This window comes from Dermacentor albipictus, chromosome 1 (assembly GCF_038994185.2).
Source record: "Dermacentor albipictus isolate Rhodes 1998 colony chromosome 1, USDA_Dalb.pri_finalv2, whole genome shotgun sequence".
Lineage (NCBI taxonomy): Eukaryota > Metazoa > Arthropoda > Arachnida > Ixodida > Ixodidae > Dermacentor > Dermacentor albipictus.
The window spans coordinates 331,895,019-331,915,736 of NC_091821.1; the positions used below are offsets into that span (position 1 = coordinate 331,895,019).

Genomic DNA, 20,718 nt, shown 5'->3' on the forward strand with positions numbered 1-20,718 from the left:
ACTACCACTACTACTACTACTACTACTACTACTACTACTACTACTACTACTACTACTACTACTACTACTACTACTACTACTACTACTTTAAATTTGACCGAGGATCCCGATTCAGTCTTTCACTATGGGACCCTCGTCTGTACAGACTATCTTCTAGAAACATATACTAAAGTTTCATTCATTCATTCATTGATCAAGATGGAGAAAAAAAGAAAAAAAATCAAAGCTTCCACCAAGGCATTTGCTTTCGTCGCTTGCTTTATTGAGACACAGACGAGCGAATACATCTCGTAAGTACACAGGCGTTTTGTTTTCTCGAACGCGAACAATGCTTTCGCGTAGTTATCGCGGTCACGAGCAGCAGGAAGCGCTTAGTCGGAGCCAGCATGCGTGCAAGCGACCGGCAAACGCGCACACACGCACACGGGCACCTGCACACGTACAACACTTCTACAGCTCCCATGTGCACACGGAACACTCGCACTAAATACTGCCGGGCACAAAACCAGTGACAACGCGGCCTGTTCCCGGCGAGCGCGGAACGTGGAATGAGCATACGACACTGCTGAGAGCGCCCGTAAAAGGACCGCGACAGCAATAATAACGAGAACGACAAAAAGTAAAGGAACACAACAGAACTGCGGCAACCTGCAGAACTCGCGGCAGACGAAGTGGCCGCGGCTTCGGAGGCACGAGTACACACACGTGAGCGCACACACACTGCCTGCGCCTGCTGTAATGGGCCGTTTTCCGCATACTTTTGAGGTCGCATCAACGGCGTAACACGCACTCGTATAGAGTAGCAGTGAATGTGCGCACAGATTGTGAGATTTATGTCTCGAGGGTGTGTGCTTGTTAAATTACATGATGGGAAATCATATCTTTACGCATTCGTCAAGAGCAAACGCCTTCAGCAATTAATCATCGTCGGGATGCTTATTCCCGTAGCCCAAAAGAGCGACGCGGATAAGTTAACCTATGACAACGAGCAGGAGGGTTCCTTGCCGTTTCTATAATCATTGAAAAGACATAGACTTGTGCGTGAATTATTTTAACACTGTGTAATTCCTCATCTGTTTATATGATCATCGAAGTCTACATCACGGCTGTTTGTATGTGTTTGTGACTTTGTTTACGAACTCATTGTGGTGCAACTTGCGTTTGACTTTTATACTGTTATGTTCATAGGCGTATTGGACTGTGATGTGGCTTTCTGAGCGTATGAAGAGATTTCTTTTCATTTTCCTACATATTTTCTTTATATTGTTGTTTCCGCTATGAGAAAAGGAGTAGCCGTCACCATTGTAAGGTGACTACGTCTTTCCTACATTTTAATTTCAATAAAGAAAAAAAGCGTTGGTCTGCTTTTTGCTTTTGCAGTTTTTGATTTTGTTCAAAGCGCCTAAAAGAACAGCCTTTATTATCCATGCAGTACCTATAAAGGCATTATAAATTATTTTTAAGTGTACGTAAGAGCTTCTATGAGCATATATAGCAAACGCACAAAGTTTAGTTTAGGCCCGTTTTTCCTATTCATTTCTTTATTTTCCTTCTTGTTTTATAATTTCGCCTTCGATGCGGGGATATTCGTCGTACTGTTCCGTGTTCTTCAAGTTCATTTTGCTGTTCCGCTTCCCGTCCGAGACATCTTCGCCTTCCACGAGAATCGTCGTGTCGAAATATGACTCTCCGTAAAATCTCATGTGCGAAATGCGAATCGCATAGCAGTGACGCAGCAAATGTGATAAACTTTCTCGGGGGGAGGGGACGGGGGGGGGGATTTGAAGGCTTATTTACGTTTTTTTTTTTATCTTAGTGTACATCTACTCTGCAACAGCCAGCTAACTACACAGGAGAGGGCGCGACTTGTAAACCGGAACAGCCATGGCGAAACTAACACAATGTAAGGACAACTTGAACATTTTCGTTTTCTTTAAGAGGGAGATGACAGTTGATAATTTATCGAGGAGAAAGTCAAGTGACGTTTTGCTACACGTATTTGCAATTGCCGCCTAGCGTTACTTGTTTAGTTCTTAATAAATAATGACATGAAAAATAAATAGGTGAGAGTGAGTGACTCATGAAATATTTGCATGTTTTCCTTTTTGTTTTTCGTTCGGTAAGGCGCGACAACATAATAAGGAAAAAAACATGAAGCATGATGTACGCAAACACGAAACAGCTACTGGGAACGGATAACGCCGCGTCGATACCTGAAAATTTCGTTTTTTTTTAAAGCAAAGAGAAAGCTCACAAGTAGCCATCTTTGCATTTTCCCGCCAATTTCGCTGTAAAATGAAGACCACGGTTCCGAATGTGTGATCATGTAATTAGAAGCAGATGAGTATATCTGGCAAATGTTGAAATGCTACAGAGATACAGTGTCATGAGCTTGCGAAAAGAACATTCTACTAGTGTAAAACCTAAAATTTCACTCTGGGGATATTCCAGTGAGAAAGAGACGGAGAAAAAAAAAAGGGAGCTGCCCCAAAGAGTTTCAGTAGAAATACTCAGCTGCAAGCTGAGGGATATGCCCCTGAGGCAAAAAAGATAACAAACTAAAAAAAGGAAAAGTCCTTGTAAGCTTTACTCGTAACTATGAGACGCACAAGCTGTAACTGTTTTCAGTTATTGTCTTCTACGCGTCGATGTACTTAAACGGTTGCAGTAACCTCGCTGTTTGTATTTACTTCTAGTCCTGACTTTCTACTTGTTCGACCGAAGGTTTTAAATAATTTCATCATCTCTCACAAGAACTCGCCTTGTCTACTCAAAAAAGAATTTCTTTACTTTCATTGACACTTAGCACTTTTTCGGCACAAAACACGATCTTTGGGAGCAAGGTTGCCGTCGCAAAAAGGCCGTCCCTATACGCTCCAGGACGACTACCAACATGCATTTCGTTTTGCTCCGACCAACATTTTTTTTCTTCGCCTGTTTTTAGCGAGCGGCTCCTCAGACAGCCATTTGCCATACGAGAGCTGTCTGCTGAATAGAAAAATACGTTTGGACACCGGTAAATACGTTCTTTTACTTTTATCAGCTTTGCGCACCTTTCATTGGCTATACGGTACCCTCCGCATGTACTATATTTTAATATAGTCTTCTGCTCTGTTGGGTACTTGTATACATATGTGAACCCGTAAATATAGATATTTGCTCTTAAATATATATATGTGTATGCATATGTATATATGTATGTATATGTATATATGTATGTATATGCGTATCCCTGAAACCACATTGGTAGTGGGGTGCCGCGAGAGTATTGGCCTCCTGGCGGTGCGAGGCAGCAGAGCTAAACCAGTTAAGCTGCTTTCCGCTCCGCAAATACACGATGAGTCGGCAACCACATGGGACTCGTATCGGGCGTCGCCCAGCGTCGACGCGTCCGGTTCACGACGCACGATTGATCACTGGGGACTCCCATTCACTAAGCTTCTCTTAATGTCTGACACATTTTCGATCAGCATTACAGCAAATAAATCGCGCAACGTGATTCAGGCGCGCCGACGCCGGAGATGCCGCAAATGCGCGACACGTGGTTGCTTCTTATAAGAGCGACGGCTGGGAAAGCACACGCGGGCCACGAGTTGTAAATCGATGCGTGCCAGTAGAAGAAGGAGGAGGCTGTGACATGACGACTTTCGTGCAGCAGTTCTAGAGCCTCGAATACTAATGACGCAATATAATGCTCATATTTCTTTCCTACAGCGTGCTTCCCGCATTCATCTATCTATCTTGCGGCATATTTTGATCTTCATCACTAGCCATCGCCTATGTTGTAGCTCACTCTTCTTTTCCTCTCGCTCTTTCTTTATTGTTGAAGTATTTCTAAACGACGCTTCTATGCTCGATATGCGCAACGAAACGCGGCATGAAGGAAGGCGTGCCTGTAGCATTGAGTTCCTCACACGCACGCACGCACAGACGCACACAAAGTGCATCCGCAGTAGGCTGTGCGCGACGCTGTCGCAGTGTCACAGCCTCCTCCCTGTACAGTGTCTGCAGTCGGTGGCGGTCACCGAAGGACGCCGAACGAAGAAGCGGCGCAGTCGGCCTCACGCACGTATAGCGAGTGCGCGAGGCGTGAAAAGAGAGAGGAGCCGTGGTCGGCGGTGGCAGCCCGCGGCCTAGAAGCGCTGCCGTAGCGACCTCTTGCTGATGCCGAACCGGATGGCCTTGTTGGCGACGCGCACCTGTCGCAGCTTCCTAGACGCGGCCAGCCTGCGGAGCATTTCCACCAGCTCGCCCGCCGTGTAGCGGCCGCCTGTGGACTTGCGGGACCGGCGCACTGCACGGGGCAAAGGGAATCAATCAATCAATCAATCAATCAATCAATCAATCAATCAATCAATCAATCAATCAATCAATCAATCAATCAATCAATCAATCAATCAATCAATCAATCAATCAATCAATCAATCAATCAGGACAGCAGAAAAAGAAAGTAAAGAAAGGCATGGTCGTTAACCAGAGACATAGTTCCGTATGACTATACCTGGGGAGGGGGGGGGGTCGACATATGAAGAAAGTGAAGATAAGCTTTAAAAACATACATCGCGTGTACAACCCAAGAGTGCAAGCCGCTGGGTGCGGAATGCGAAAAAAAAAGTGTCGGTCTGTCGTGCTTTATATAGGCGCATTTTCAATAACAATACGAGGTCAAATTAACCCGGAACCTTCCACTGTGCGTCCCGTCTCATAGCCCACTGCGCGGCTCCGGGATGTTAAAACCCTCCGATTTAGTTTAATATCCACTGTGTCCGTAATAATAGGACCTCCAGTCTTTCGTGCCTAATTCTTCCCTCGCTTAGACGTCGTCCGCGTCTACGGCGTTCGTAGTTGGAAATAAGCTCCACACTTTGGAGGCGTACAGAGCTCTTCTCGCGTACAAGCAAGAGAATGAGGTGGAGAGGAGGGCGTCATAACTCACGCCACAGTCGTAAAACGCGGAAGAGTTGGCAGTTGGAGAACGGGCACGGGGCAAGCGAGGGAGCCTCGACCGCGCGCCAGTTGGTCGCGGCCGGCTAAAGGTCGCAGTCGACACATTATGGCACGCACGAGGGTTCTGGCGTCGCGGCTGTTCTGCAGCGATAACAGCGATTCTTCCCGCGATCTCCCGTCTAGCACGGTCGTTTGCCGAGGGCCTCTCCTGGCGTTCATTAAGTCACTAAAGCGTGAAGTGCGATTCGGGGGCCCGATGCGCTCATTATCGTCAGCCTTCCGCTCAACTCACTCCCACGCGCACTCTCGCCTCCAGCCACCCACCGTGCCTCGAACTCCGCCACAGAACGCGTTACCTCCTCGCCGTGAATCTACTGATTGTGTCGGTTATTTTCTTTTCACTTTCGTTCTATGTACCTTGAAGTCTCTCGATCTCTATGAGTTTGCAGCAAATTATAAACGTGAATTGAGTTTTAAAAAAATGCTGAAGACGCTTTCTGATGGCTCATATGTCCCAGATCTTAGTGATAGTCAAATAACAGTACATTCGGCTCAGACGTGGGAAGTGCGACCAGTAAGAAATCAAGCGCGCTTTAAAGGCGTCGCACTTATATAGGTGTTGTGTGATCGCACATCCAGGTAAGAGTTCAATCATTATCTTGATTTCTACTGACGTGTATTCAGTGCGCGACATATAACTAGGGTGTTCCAGAAAACGCTTTCGAAATTCCTCAAAACGTAGGGAAGATGCAAAAAAAAAGAGATTTTTCTCGGGATTGTTTTCACCGCAGAGAAGAACATGTTAATATGAGTCGAAGTAGAAATTAGACATGTAGTTATGAAAGTTAGTCTAGTTAGGCCGGTTTCCGACACGTAACAAGTTCACGCTGCTAATATGTCTGTAGCGTAATGAATTCCGGCCAATTTCACCCGAAAAATACCAACTACAGAAGAGTTGTCACGTTCCTAGATGACTCTCATGAGTGGCGTGACTGTTTACGTACATCTCACCGGCGGGCGAACACAAATCGAGTGAGATCATGGCTCGATAAGAACCCTGGCCTCACCAACGCCTACTAGATATAACTGAAAGCCTGCTTGCTTTCTCGAGTGACGTCATGCGTGTCGCTTTTCCTACTACGCCTCTTGAGTAGGCGACGACTCGCCGGCTTGCGAACTTGTCTTTTTGTGATGGTGGCAGGTGGTGCTACCTCATGTGTGTGATGTGTGCACACGATGTTGCGGTGTGACTGCTGTACTACCTTGCTAAAGGTGAGAGACTCCACCGGTCATGCCATTTGAGAGTAGTATGCAAGGGTGGCCGCGCAAACTACACCAACGAGTTGCAGCTACCCGTGTTCTCCTTCCCGAAGGAAGAAAGACGCCCTCGTGTAAGTTTTTACAGGCAATACCGTGGAAAGAATACAATAATACAAAGTGATGAGCTCTAGAGAGGTAGGTGAGGTTAATGATAGGTAACGATATAGGTAACGCATCAATTAGCAAAAAAAAAAAAACAATGTCCCCCAATCTCCCACTCGTCAGCTTTAGTCGACAGTGTTTCTCGCTCCAGCTTCTTAAAAAGGTAAAGAATAATAAACACACACCAACGGTCATGTATTCTTGTATTATGTTCTTGTTTCTTCCTTGCACTTATCAGGCGCGTAGTTGTACGTAAGTTATTGAAAACAATAAAATGTCGCAGTTTCGCCCAAAAGACGAAGCATCGATTGCGATAGCAAATTAGTCGGTATCTATACGAAGTAGCGATATTAGTTTTATCGGCCGTTTAAACATGGAAACATTCGCTTATTAACTTAATTAACAAGCATGGTGTGAGCGCGCACAAGCAAATCGTACTCGATTAGCGCGGATACTCGCTGTCAATTCACTGGCATGAGCAAGTGCGGCAGCATCAGCGAGCGAACTGGCCTCCGGGCGGTCTGTCGCTTCAACGCAAGAGCGACGAGAACACCGCGTACAAATGTATGAGCCGTCTGCGGCTCGCGCGACCGGTGTGCTAAGTACTCATTTGTTGGAGGAGTCGAAGCCGACCCGCCCCCCCCCCCCTCCCTCCCGCGCTGCCTACCCGCTTTCCTCCATATAGGGCGCCTATAAATGAGCCGCGATCGTCAGTTGCCCTTGCGTCAAGTCGCGAAATGCGCAGTTGCTGCCGGAGAACAACACTCCCCCCCCCCCCCCTGCATCCCGTCCCCCCACGGCCTTTCGCGCGACGGAAGACGGCACGTTTGCTCTCCGCTTTCTTCCTTCGCACGCGCCGGATTGAGTCACGATCGTCGGCTTCCCTCACGCACTTCCACTCCACTCGCACATAAAGCACACGACGCGCGGTGAGGGTGTTATCGCCTTTGGACTTCATACGGGACATCACGGCGACGGCGACAGCGAGCATGCGCCTGGAGTGTCCATTTAATTGCTATCGCAATAAAAATAAAACAGCGTACAGGCTGAGCAGAGTGTGTGCATACAGTTTTCGGTGCTCTGATTTTTGGGTGACAGATTGGACATTGGAACACAAAGGCCAACAACTAGGATTTTCGTTTACTGTGCGTGAAAAGCAAAGATCTGCAAGAATTTTTTGTTCTTACGCGACCGACGACCGTAAGTAAGTCGGAGAAAGGTGCTTGTGTGAAGGATCCCTGACTTAGTCAACAAGCGCCATAGTAACTGAGCATGTGTTGGTGGGCTAGTTGGCTAAGCATGATTACAAAGACGGCGCCGAATAAAACAAAACATGAAGAAGGGCAACACGAGACAGTACGTAGGCGCACTAACAACTCCCCTTCTTCGTGTTTTGTTTTATTCGGCGCCGTCTTTGTAATAAGCGCCATAGATTCACTCGCGCGAAACAATAACAGAATGAAAGAAAAAGAACAGATCAGTTATACATTGTGACAGAAAACACGAAGTTCCGGAGGCGCTTAACTAAATCGGAGAAAGGGTTTCCGCTATCGTGAGCGCAAAACTTTGACGGTGACGGCCCTGTTCCTTTTTTTAGAGCGCAGCTATTTTTATCTCATCTAAAGTTTGACGAGCAACAAACGCATCAAGAAGTTTGCGTTGAAAACAAACTTGTCCCTTTGCCGCAGCCTAATATATATGCTAAATCCTAGTTTACTCGAGCTCTCGGCCCCTCTTATGCAAGCTCGTCACCGGCGCGTGGTCCGCGTTGTTTTCGCGGTGGGACCACACTTACTTTATTCAAGTACTTCAACGCGTGTGGGGGGCTAATTTGAAACTTACTCTAACGGTGGATTCCTTTTCTAGCGCCACGTTTACAAACGGTCGTGCATATGAGTTGCCCTGACTGGGCGACTCATATGTGTGGGCGCGAATTCATTACTGAAGTTCTGTTTTTATGCAGTCACAAACACCGCGAGATGTTGCCACATCGTTATTATAGTCACGTGTCCAACTACTGGTGGAAGCTTGGTTCCGTTGAACGTCTGCATGGCGACAGGGAAAGCAGCGGCGTTATCACACTTATGACGGAGAAAAATAAAAGAAAGAAAAAAAGTGAAAAAAAAAGAACAGGAGAGCCCCGATCGCTCCAAGACCACTATATTTTCTCGAGACATTAAAATTTATTCTTGTATCTCCATGGGAAGTACTTGCACAGTCCCTTTCATTATGTTATTTCTTCATGCGCAGTTTAAATATATATTTTATCTCCCTCTTTCTACTGGAGCGAAGGCTTTCAGCATCTGATTTTCAATAATCGCGAAAACATCTCATGCGTGTGCAGTGGCTTACACTTGTCGAGGCGGTAGCCCACTAAGAGTACTTCTGGTAAGAGGTGGCAGCTCACTCGGCTTACTCTGAAAGCATTGCAAAAAAAAAGAGGAATAAAAGAACGAAATGGGAAAGAAGAAAGTGAGGGGAACTAACACGTCTATTTCTGTTCTCTTCCTCCTGCAAGTTCGGCACGTTTTGAAGACGGAGGTCCCTACATGTCGAGTTGTTAAGCAGCGTGTTCTGAGTGATACAGCATATTCGGTCAGGGCGAAAGTATGCCGCCGGCTTTCCCTCTGGGCACATGCTACTTTTTAGCACATGCTAGTTCTAGGTGCACAACTAACACATGCTAGTTTTAGCACAACTAGTTGCACAACTAGCACATGCTAGTTTTAGATGCCGCATTTATTGAAATGTAGGCATGGGAAAAATGGCAGTCGATCGTTGCATACAACCACAGAAGCAATTGAAAAGTAGAACTAATAAGGAAAATTGAAATGAAAGTGAACGAGAGGCAGTTGGATTAGAGCCGACATCTTCCGCATTATGCGTGCAGTGCTGTACCAATTAAGGAGCCGCGACTGCATCCTCCTGTTCACTGCCTAACGTATTTGGGTACGTCTACTAAAGCTATTGATTTGGGTGGGTTAGCTAGCACCACCCACAGTTCTGAGTGGCCTCACTTGAATGTGATTTCAGGAGCAGTAAACTGATTAATGAACAAGCGTCATATGCTACCTTATGACATCACGGCCACAAAAATAGAGGGCCTCACTATATGCAATTGGCGAGAAGAATAAGAAAAAAACCGAGGGGCTTGGCTCTTTGCTTGTTGAAGCAACCATAGACGCTAACAGACAATGAAGCCAGTGAAAGCGTAGGACAAATTACCTGCTATCTTAAATTTAATTTTGATGTGACTCATGCGAACGGTGATTTAGCGTTGCTCTATACATTGGCCTTATATGTGAACGGAGTTTCATGCGGCTGCGAAATTCTCTTAACACGGTGCGTCCTGGGAATTTTCGACGCCATGGACGTGCCTAACTCATTTAAATACCTTGAATAGATACTGAAATGCTTGGATCACGTAGGCCGCGTAAATGCTTCGTTTATAACATCTAGCTTGATACGCATTGCCTTTTGTAGCATTTCTGGTACGCTGGAGCGAGTTTTCAGTCGTGGGTAGTTTATTCTCCGTGGACAGGAGCGAAGATGAACAAGTTCTAATTGTTCTTGGTGTGGTACTGTGTTTGGGCATTATACGGTTAATTAGTCCCCTCAACTTTACCGAGAAAAAGAAAAACGACTTCAGAACCGAAAAGGGGCAGGGAGGGACGTGCTTCTTGTAAGAACGTTCATGGTTATGTTGCGCTCAGTTTTACAAAGACGATATTAAGAAAGGACAGGACGTGGACGGAAGTAGCGCAATTCCGTCCACGTCCTGTCCTTTCTTATTGCGCTACTTCCGTCCACGTCCTGTCCTTTCTTAATATCGTCTTTGTAAAACTGAGCGCAACATAACCATGAACGTTCACCAACTAGCCCCCTTCATTGCTTTACTTCTTGTAAGAAGTGCTGTATATGCTAAATGCAAAGATCGGGCTTCATACGATCATCTCCCTCACTAAACAAAAAATGGCTGTGGCTTAGCTAAGGTTAAGCCCAGGATGCGAAGCATACTAGCCTTTATTTTAGTTGTTGAACCACTGTTTAGCCTGGTGAACTGCTGTTGCTTGGCTATATTTGGTTCGGCTAGACGAAGAAACAACTCATGCGTTACTCTGCTCCGCCTTCAAGAGTGGAACGCGACAGCGTTCCGTTCCCGTCGACCCGCCAAGGGGTGTAAGACAATGGGCTACGGCGCAGCGACTACGCGCCCCGCATTGGACGCGGTGAGCGTCGAGCAACGCAGCGTTCGGCGCGGCAACGAAATGTGCGCCTGAGCAAGCGACGCACGCCTGAGCCTTAGAAACAGCTCGTTTATAAGGCAACACCGCATTCACTAGAGGCGCTTTTGTACCGCTTTGAAGCATCGTACTCGTGGCTCAGTGGTAGCGTCTCCGTCTCACACTCCGGAGACCCTGGTTCGATTCCCACCCAGCCCATCTTGCAAGAGTTGAGCCATAGCCACCTAGAAAATCAGTCTCTGTAGCACGCCGCAACCTTCGCTTCTCATTCCAACGAGCAGCTCTGTCTCCAGGAGGCATCTCACCTCGTGAGTGTATAGCAGAGGCAAGCGCAGCTGCTTATATACCGCCGCGACGCCGCGAGCGACGGCGCGAGTTGGAGCCCCGTTTCTCCTCTGTCGTGACGTCACGGTGTCACGTGGTATTGAAGGCGACACTGCCGCGCCTGAGGAGCTGGGTTGAGCTCTAGTAATATGCTTCGCATAAAAATCCGAGGACACCTAAGCCCTTCTTGTGAGTTGTGAATGCGAAAGGATTATGGTCGAATTGAACGCCGCTGAGCGGTCCTTCGATAAGTATGGAGACAGCTGGGTTAGTTGGTTGTGATTAGCATTATGAAACATCGTTCCAGCGCACAATTGAACACCGTCGAGAAGAGGCGTTCGTGTTGTCTTTCTCTTCTCGTCCGTGTTCAATTGTGCGCTGGAACGATGTTTCGTAATGCGGTCCTTCGAGTTATGAACTCTCCGCGGGCAAGCCAGTGCGTTGAGACGCTTGGCCAACGCCTCCTAGATAGCACTGAAGTCCCTAGATAAGTTTTTGCTTTTTTTGAAAGCAGAAAATCTAGGAACTTTAGAAAGCACAGGGTCGGTGCCCTTCGATCTGTGACCGTGCAACCTTGCCCGATTGCCATAAAGTGCAACTGGGACGCTTCCCTGTAAGCTGCGGTGATTCCGGCTTCATCGCGTTCGTCGGGCTTTGCAACGGAAATTTCGGTCCAAGTAGCATGTTGTCGTAAAGAAGAGTGCAGAAGCCCGCTATCTAGGAGGCGCTGGTGTAGCCCAATCGGTAAGGCACTCGGCCTCTGAGCATGGGGTCGTAGGCTCGAAACTCACTACCGACAACGTTCTTCCTTTCGAATTTATTGTGTTTGTACACAATAACGCAGGCGAGGGCTTGCGCAGGCAAGGAACGTGTGGATAACACAGGCCTCCGAGAGCGAGGGGACGTGGCGTCACGGCGACGACCTCTCCCCTGACGCAACACCTGGCGCGCCAGCGTGTCGGCAGGTGTGCCCTTCCCCACGCCTTGCTACGTCGAGTCGCTCAGGTGACGTGGCGTCGCAGCAAATGGGAACTTAGGTGCCGTTTTACTGCTACAGACGCAGACCTTTTCGCTCAATGGGCCATTTGATGCTTTCGCATCAATGATTGCGAAAGCTGATTAGCTGATTTTCGTGTACATGCGAAATAGCGTGGATGGTCGTGGAGAAAGTTTATCGGAGAGTGGCCGAGAATGTAACTTCACTGATAAGAGAAAACTGAGAAAAAGAAATAACACAGTGGGATGGGTGGCTCAGTCTCATAACTTCAGATAACACTTCCGTGAAAAGCTTAGACAATTAGGAAAAGGATCCACTCACGACAAATCAATTGTCTCGTATGCTCTGTATGAACTCCCGATAGAGCACTTGCGATCCAGCTTATGATGTGCCGAAGACCCGCCGTAGTTGCTCAGTGGTTGTGGACTGCTAAGCACGAGGTTGCGGGATCAAATCCCAGCCACGGCGGCCATATTTCGATGGGGGCAAAATGCGAAAAGCCCGCGTACTTAGATTTAAGTGCACAGTAAAAAGACCCCAGGTGGTCCAAATTATTCCGTAGTCCCCCACTACAGCGTGCCTCATAACAAGACCGTTGTTTTGGCACGTAAAACCCCATAATTTAATTAATTTTAGGATGCGCCGACTTAGGGACAGCTGGAAAGCCGGCGAATGGTTGCCTGTGTGGGGGTCGAGTCGGCAACTTCTATATGTTACTTTCGTATATAGCCGTGCAATTCATGGTTTATGTATCCCAACTTGCTGTAGAGGGGAGCTATATTGGAACATGAAAGAAAATACCCGACCTGTTTGTCGCTTTGCCCGGAAACGTGAGAACTGTGGCGGTGGTGGCAAAGAAAGGGAAGTGGCGGAAAAGTATTAGAGAGTGCGCTTGTGAAGTGACATGTACAGCGGCTAGGTAGCAAATATTGCTGACAAACGGCTCACGCAAATGTATCTTAACATAACCTTCTTTGAGGAGAACTCTCTGAGGAGAACCGACCGACCGACCGACCGACCGACCGACCGACCGACCGACCGACCGACCGACCGACCGACCGACCGACCGACCGGACGGACGGACGGACGGACGGACGGACGGACGGACGGACGGACGGACGGACGAACGGACGGACGGACGGACGGACGGACGGACGGACGGAGATTATTGCTTGATAGATTAGCTGATTTTTTTAGAGATAGACGAGACCTGGACTTCCGAGCTTTCCTAAACAAATGTAGACTGCGAGTGCTTGCTGTAATAGGTAGCTTGAACAGACATATATAGAACTTTTAATAGCATGTATAGCTTAAATAAAACTGATGTGACACGAAGGGAACGAAATTATCAAATTGAGTAAATCAAATAATGCATAGCGCTGTGCATGTCAAGGGCTACCCATACCCGCTTTATTAAGTGGCGGCATTTTCGCCACCACTTAAGTAAGCGAACGTAACCGAAAGTAGCACGTTCCACTCACTGATGTCGTCGTGCCAGCGGTAATAACCAGAAGACGGTGGCGTTCCCACCCACTGCAGGCTGTAATCGTCCGCATCTTCGGGTTCCATCTCTGGGTCATTCTGGAGCCACTGATCTGCAAGAAAAAAAAGGAATACATGAACAAAAAGGCGCGTAAGTACAGACTCTGGGAACTACAGATGGCTAAGGTAATTACGTAAAAGACTGGGTTTCAAAGTATGGAAAACGCGCTCGAGGGAGGTAAATGACGAAGTTTAGTGACGAAATTAGAAAATCTTCATCTGTAGTTCACACACACACACACACACACACACACACACACACACACACACACACACACACACACACACACACACACACACACACACACACACGCACACACACACACACGCACACACACACACGCACACACACACACACACACACACACACACACACACACACACACACACGCACGCACGCACGCACGCACGCACGCTCAAGAAACGCCATGAAAACAGACCATGCGAAAGAGTCATTTTTTTTCGGCTTCATGGTAGTTACACTCTGACAAAGGCTCCTGTACCGCCAATGTTTCTCGTTTCTAATTTCCTCGAAAAGAGCAAAGAAGTACGCTCTGGGTTTTCTATACACTTCGATTACGCATTTTCATTTTCGCTCACTCGGAGGGCACCCCACAGTGATGTATCTCCAGCGGTTGATATTCCCCTAGTCAGAGAAAGTGGAGCTTTCGTTTCATGTTTCCGCCTGTTGTCTGCGACGGGATCAAGCAGTCTGGCGGGGCTTAGTGAGTATATAAGCTTATTCACCGGGGAAAGAAATAAAGAAAAGGTTAAAAAGGATACACGCTTTTTTTCGAGACAGGGAGGTCGACGCCTTGATTGCTCTCATGTGCAACGCCAGTCGTCGGCCACTCGTCTGGGAGTTAAAAATTGAAGCAATCGCCAAAAGGGAACCATCGAGACAGACGGGCTAAGAGGCATGTTTTTGCTTCAAGGACCTGAGCTCAGTCAGGCGAGAAGATCGGTACAAATGTCTCCGGCGCTGATCTGGCCCGCCAATAACTTCTGCTTTAGTAGATGGACGAAAAACAGCAACAACCAGAATGCAACTACGTACCAGCCACGTCAGGAAACCTCGCCGGACAGGCGTATAAGCTGTAGGACTACAACGGCCACTGAAGGTTCAGAACATCAGCTCCCAGTACGGAGAGGAGTAGAAGAAATAAAGAAAACAGAAGCGCAACCAGACATCGAAGCCTACGTTGATGCTTTAGCCGTTGCTGTAGGACTCTCTCAATCAGCCGCGGATTCGGCGCTCACATTGCAGAATGGCGCGTAATTAAAAAGAAAGATTAGCCCTCTCGACGTGGACCAGATCGACTTATCGTGCGTTAGAGAACAGCAAAAAGTATATTCGAGAAAAAAAAAAAACCGACGCTGTGAGAAACGACTGCAAGACACAGTTCAGACTGTAATAAGAAACCTCATGATGGTGGGGCATACCTGGAACGTCTCAGAAAGATGGACTAGCTCTGCACAGGGAAACCATCTACTCCGTCTCGGCCGAGCGGATTGCAGAGGGATAATTTGTATCAACATGCTTGAGGGGAAGTTGATGGGCGGCGGTTGTCTGAACTGTCGACAGCTTTACGAAGAAGAACCGACAGCTCTTGGAAATGGCCTTTCAAGTTTACAGCGGGTTACTCACGTTACCACTTTCGCTACCGTGCCGTTATCTTCGATAATGACAGTAGTGCTGAAGTAATCCCCACCGGAACGGGTACTTCTTCACAGAGACAAATTGCGGGTCTCACCTTACGAGTCATTTGATGATGTCGTTTCCCTCCCTGTCGCCGTATTGGCTGCTAGAAGATAACAAAAGTGTCGGACCGTGCAGCAGAACAATTAAGACACTTTTCTGAGGGTGTCGGGACGGCTTATAATTTTATCTTTTTTGGAGTATCGTCATCGTCGTCATCGTCATCAGCCTACTTTTTTTATGTCCACTGCAGGACGAAGGGGTCTGCCAGTGATCTCCAATTACCCATGTCTTGTGCTCGATGACTCAAACTTGCGCCTGCAGATTTTCTAATTTCATCACCCCGCCTCATTTACTGTCATCCTCGACCGCGCTTCCCTTTCCTTGGCAAGCATTCTGTGACTCTAATGGTCCACTGGTTATGTACTGCATTACATGGTCTGCCCAGCTCGATTCCTTTCTCTTAATGTGGACTAGAATATCGGATATCCCTCTTTGCTCTCTTATCCACAACGCTCTCTTCCTGTCTTTTAACGTTGTGCCTAACGTTTTTCATTCTATTGCTCTTTGCGCGGTACTTGTTCTCGAGCTTTGTTAACCACGAAGTTGCTATCCCATATGTTAGCGCCGGTAGAATGCAATGATTGCACACTTTTCTTTTCAACGACAGTGGTAGGCTCCCAGTCGGAATTTGGTAATGCCTACCGAATGCAATTGAACCCAATTTTATTCTCCTGTAAATTTCCTTATCATGATCAGGGTCTCCTGTGAGTAATTGACTTAGATGAACGTACTCCTGCACAGACTACAGAGACCTACCGGTGATCATTAATTCTTGTTTACTTGTTAGGGTACTAAACATTACATTTGTCTTCTGCACATCAATCTTTAACCCAACTTATACGCTTTCTCGGTAAAGGCCATCAATCATCTGTTGCAATTTATCTCCAGTTTTACTTAGCACGACAATGTCATCTGCAAACCGAAGGTTGCTGATATATTTGCTTTGATCCTCGCTCCTAAGCCTTCTCAGTCTAATAGCTTTCATTCTTCTTCTAAGCGTGCGCATTTTCATGCTTTGTCGTTTCTTTATTAGGTCCTTTGTTACTCTGGAGAGCTTGCCTACTGGTTGCGTTGGTGCCTTACGTCCCTCTTCAATTGCTGCTTCTGAAATCAGCCTAGTTTCGGTTTCATTCATTACCTCTTTGTTATCCCCATCTCCCTGTTTTAAAGCCGCGTATTTGTTTGCGAGCACCAGCCTGAATTCGTCTGCTTTTACCCTTACTCCGTCTATACCGGCCTGTTTCTTCTTGACGAACTTTGCACTTTAGTTCTTCAAATTGAGAGCTAATCTGGAGCTCACTAACCTATGATCACTACCCTTTACCTTACCTAACACTTACATCCTACCATTTACATATAACACTTGCATCCTGCACTTATGAAATATGGCATTGAACAAAAGTTTTATCTACCCTCGCCCCCCTCCTGTTTCCACCTACTTCGGCCATATTAAATTTGATAGCATTTATTTCGCTCCTTATATGAGACTCGTTATCCTAGATTTCTTCGAGAAAGTAGTGGAGAGTTCTCGCAAAGTTAATATGAAATATTACGTTCTCATTTTTATCAGAGTCTAAATGCATCCTGGTATTTATGTTGCGATAGATGCAATCGCATCGAATCCTCTTGAAATAATGATCAAGTAGGTGCAACTTATTATCGTAAGTTATTATCCGAATTATCTTTGTTTTGCAACCAAGGCACTTGTAATATGCATCGAATATATGCCGTATGCTCTCTGTATAACTATTTTATTTTTTATCTACAAAAAGAGAAAGCTAAGTGATAAAGCTTCCGGATAACAAGATAGGAATATAAATGCCTAATTAATTACGGGACTAAGGCGTAATTCCTTGTTTGCGTTCCTCCAAAGAGGAAATTTAATATTTAGTGTTGCGGGAAATGAATGAAAAGCCACTTTCAGCTACAAGCTTCCTTCTGACGTCTCTATTTCTTAGTGCACATAGTTGGCAATGCAGTCGTAATAATTAAAACAAGAATGAAATATAGTGTTTAAAAAATGCGTGGACTCATCGCACCTAAAGTATTATAAGATCCCCCGTTCCTACTTATCCCAAAGTTCTAAGAAACTTCTTGCCTGATTTATCTTTGCAAACTTACAATGACGCTGCACAGCAAAGGAAGGCCAGTACTGGCACGGAAAGCCAGTTTCGTTTTTTCGACTTAAATGTTATAATGTATCCTCGCTGCACTCGCTGGCGAGGTATTATTATTATTATTATTATTATTATTATTATTATTATTATTATTATTATTATTATTATTATTATTATTATTATTATTATTATTATTATTATTATTATTATTATTATTATTATTATGTTACACGCACTTCTTTTTCTATTCTGTAGATTCTGTACCATTGCGTAAAGTATGTGAGAGCAATGATCTCGATGTACTTTTTGATACAACCTTACACTTTTCTGCTCACACCAAACGCGTTGCAATGCGGGGTATGCGCTCTCTTGGCTTTAGCAGCCTATAGAGGGAATCCAATTATTCTACACCGTTCCGCAAGTTGTTCACAACAATCGGTCTTCCTCAACTCTAATACGCGTTGTTCGTCTGGAATGGCATTTCTAGGTCCAACAGTTACATTACAGATGGGGTCCAGAAAACGTTTTTAAGCATATATCATCACCGCTTTGCTAACACGTACACTGGACCTCGTTTTAACACTGTTGGATTATTGTCGCTGCCCTTACTACGCTGCCCACGTAATCGCGCTGACATTGTGTTCTTTTTCAAACTCCTTTACGGTGTCCTCACCTGCCCCGACCTCCTCAGTTGTACCATGTTTCGTGTTTTGCGCAAGATCACTAGAGAATATAGACATTTCCATATTCATGCCTGTAATCACTAACATTCAACGATCCACAGAATACCGAGTCTTTATAACGCTTATATTCATGACCTCGATATTTTTCAAAACTTGCTGTTATTGTTCTTTTCCGAGCTTTGCGTTGATGTGATAGTTTCTCACATTGTTCAACAGCCCTCCTCCTTCTTTCTCATTGTATTTACCTTGCACTTTGTTGTATGTGAACTCATTTTCTCAAAATTGTTCTTTTTATTCATTGTTTCGTTGACTTATATTCCCATGTAATTCTTTTATTTTTGTCTTTAAATGTATGCATGTGCCAGCACTCAGACATTAGGGTTGTTCCCGGGCACGCTGAATAAATTATTGATTGATGTCTTGGTTGATTGATTGGTTCATTGATTATTAAACCTTCCCTTTCTTGCGGCGCTGATGGTGTCCCTCCCGCACTGCTTAAGACGTATATAAGCATACTTGTTTCTGTCATCATAAGCATCTTCAGCAGTTCCCAAAAATCTAGTACGTTTCCTAGCGCATGGTAGGTGACACGGGTAGTGCCCGTACACAAATCGGGTGCTTGAAGTGCAGCTTCTAACTACCCGCCTATATCTGTCCTCTGCGCTGTGCCAAAAGTACTTGAACCTGTGTTGCACTCCCTGATTTCTGTTAGTGCTAAGAATATTTTAATAGATGAACAACACGGCTCTGTTTCAGGGCGCTAAACAACAACGAACTTGGTCACATTTATGACTCATGCTTACAGTGTGATACATAGTATGGGGGCCGATTAGGCGCTCTTTGACCTAAGTAAAGCATTTGATGTGGCTTGTCGTGAGCTCCTCATTAAAAAAACTCATGCAAATGGACATGCGTTCTTGCATCCCTGCTCTGGTATCTAATTACCTAAGCACTAGATCGTGCTTCGTTGGCATTAATGGACAGAGCCTCTGTTAGGTATCAGGTCACTAGTGGAATTCCCCAAGGATCAGTTCTTGGCTTTTTTCTCTTCCTACTACTGAAAGCTGTCAAAGACAGTCAACAGTGTTCACGACTGCATTGACCGCCGAAAAGTATTTCTTTTTTCCAGCTTCAAATTGGTGCAGACACAATAAGCTGCTATTAAATGCATCCAAAACTATGGTATTAAGTTAGGCGCAGAAAACGTACCTTTTGCAATTTCCATACACCCGTCGGGTTGCTACACTGCCTAGGGTCGTTCAAATTAAAGATCTTGGTGTTTACTTCGACAAAACGCTATGCTTCTCTTCACACGCTAAATATGCTAATACAACGTGCCCTTCGTGCTATTGGTATTGTTTGTCGTATATCGCACGACTTCCACTCCCCGGTTGCCTTTCCAAAACTACTTTCGACTGAGTGCTGTCCATTGCTGGAGTATGCCTTTGTGGTTTGGGGTGGTACGTGCAAATCTAATTCTGACCTCATTGAAGGCGTCCAAAATAAGAATATATCAATTTTCAGGCACCGCTTTTGCAGTTCTGGTGACCATAGTCCAGCCCTCTCAATTATACCTCAACTCACATCTCTAAAATCAAGACGTATTAAATAACACCTTCTGTTCCTCCTATAAGGCGGCCTGTGGCATTATACATTTTCCAGAGCTTCTTGCGCATGTGCGAATTTCCATGCCGCAAAAGTGTACCGGGGAGTATTCCGCGTTTTCTGCAGGACCTTGCTGCATTGAAGACGGTCCTATGCCTGGACTCCAAAAGACGTGCAATAAGTATTCTGCCTGCCATAGTTCAGAGTTCATTTTCTATGTTTTGTATATATGTAGATAATATGTTGTGTGATTAGCTACCTTTTACGCCGCCTCCTCGTTTTCTGTTTCCCTATTTATTTCACTCTCTCACATTTTCATATCTACCACATTTGTTTTCTCTGTACATTTTGCATGTGTCGCGCATTACTTTTTAAGTGCGCCAGTGCGAAGGCTTGGTAGGTGTTCCTGGGCACTATAATAGACATGTTATTGATTTATTGAAACGTTGATTGATTGATTGATTGATTGATTGATTGATTGATTGATTGATTGATTGATTGATTGTCATTACAGCTCTAACGCAGCTCTGCTAAGCAGCTGTCTCCTCGATAGGTACTGCTTCGTGATCTTCGTGATCTTCTATTGTCTATACGGTATCTAGGGGTATTCTCCAAGGCTCCGTGTTAGGTCCACTTCTTTTCTTAATTTTCAGCAATGACCTTTCCCCAGAAATGCAGAAGTGTTCATTTCTTCTCTCCGCTGACGACATTGCAATATTTAAAGAGGTACCCAGTGTTGAGGACTGCCGTGCTCTGCAGTCCTACCTATCCCCATTCTCTGAATGGTGCCAATTAAACTGGTTCGCTATAAATTAATCACATTACGGAGTCTCCTCGTATTATTTTGAAACCCACAATACCGTCTTCGCTTATTCAGTGGGTCGTACAATGCTGACCAGATTTGTTGAAGTAAGCGATCTGGGTGTGCGTTTTGACAGTACGGTAAACTTCTTCGCTCACTCTCAGCGCGTAGCATCAAGATGCCTGCGCACGCTCGGTTCCGTCTGCAGATTTACTTAAGAGGAAGTTTAGCTTCCTCTTAAGTTCTAGTGACAGTTGGTTTCAAATTTTTTTA

The 20,718-nt window shown here is 45.7% G+C and overlaps 1 protein-coding gene across 1 annotated transcript in view; it reads right to left on the reverse strand.

Moving 5' to 3' along the window:
* Positions 1 to 240: 240 nt before the first annotated feature.
* LOC135909925 (uncharacterized) overlaps positions 241 to 20,718 on the reverse strand; it is a 72,588-nt gene continuing 52,110 nt past the window's right edge. Inside the window, exons 2-3 of the mRNA XM_065441937.1 lie at positions 13,416 to 13,529; positions 241 to 4,294 (exon numbers count right to left, since the gene is read on the reverse strand). Of these exons, the coding sequence (XP_065298009.1) occupies positions 4,134 to 4,294; positions 13,416 to 13,529 (275 nt within the window). The 3' untranslated portion in view covers positions 241 to 4,133. The remainder of the gene's footprint in view (positions 4,295 to 13,415; positions 13,530 to 20,718) is intronic.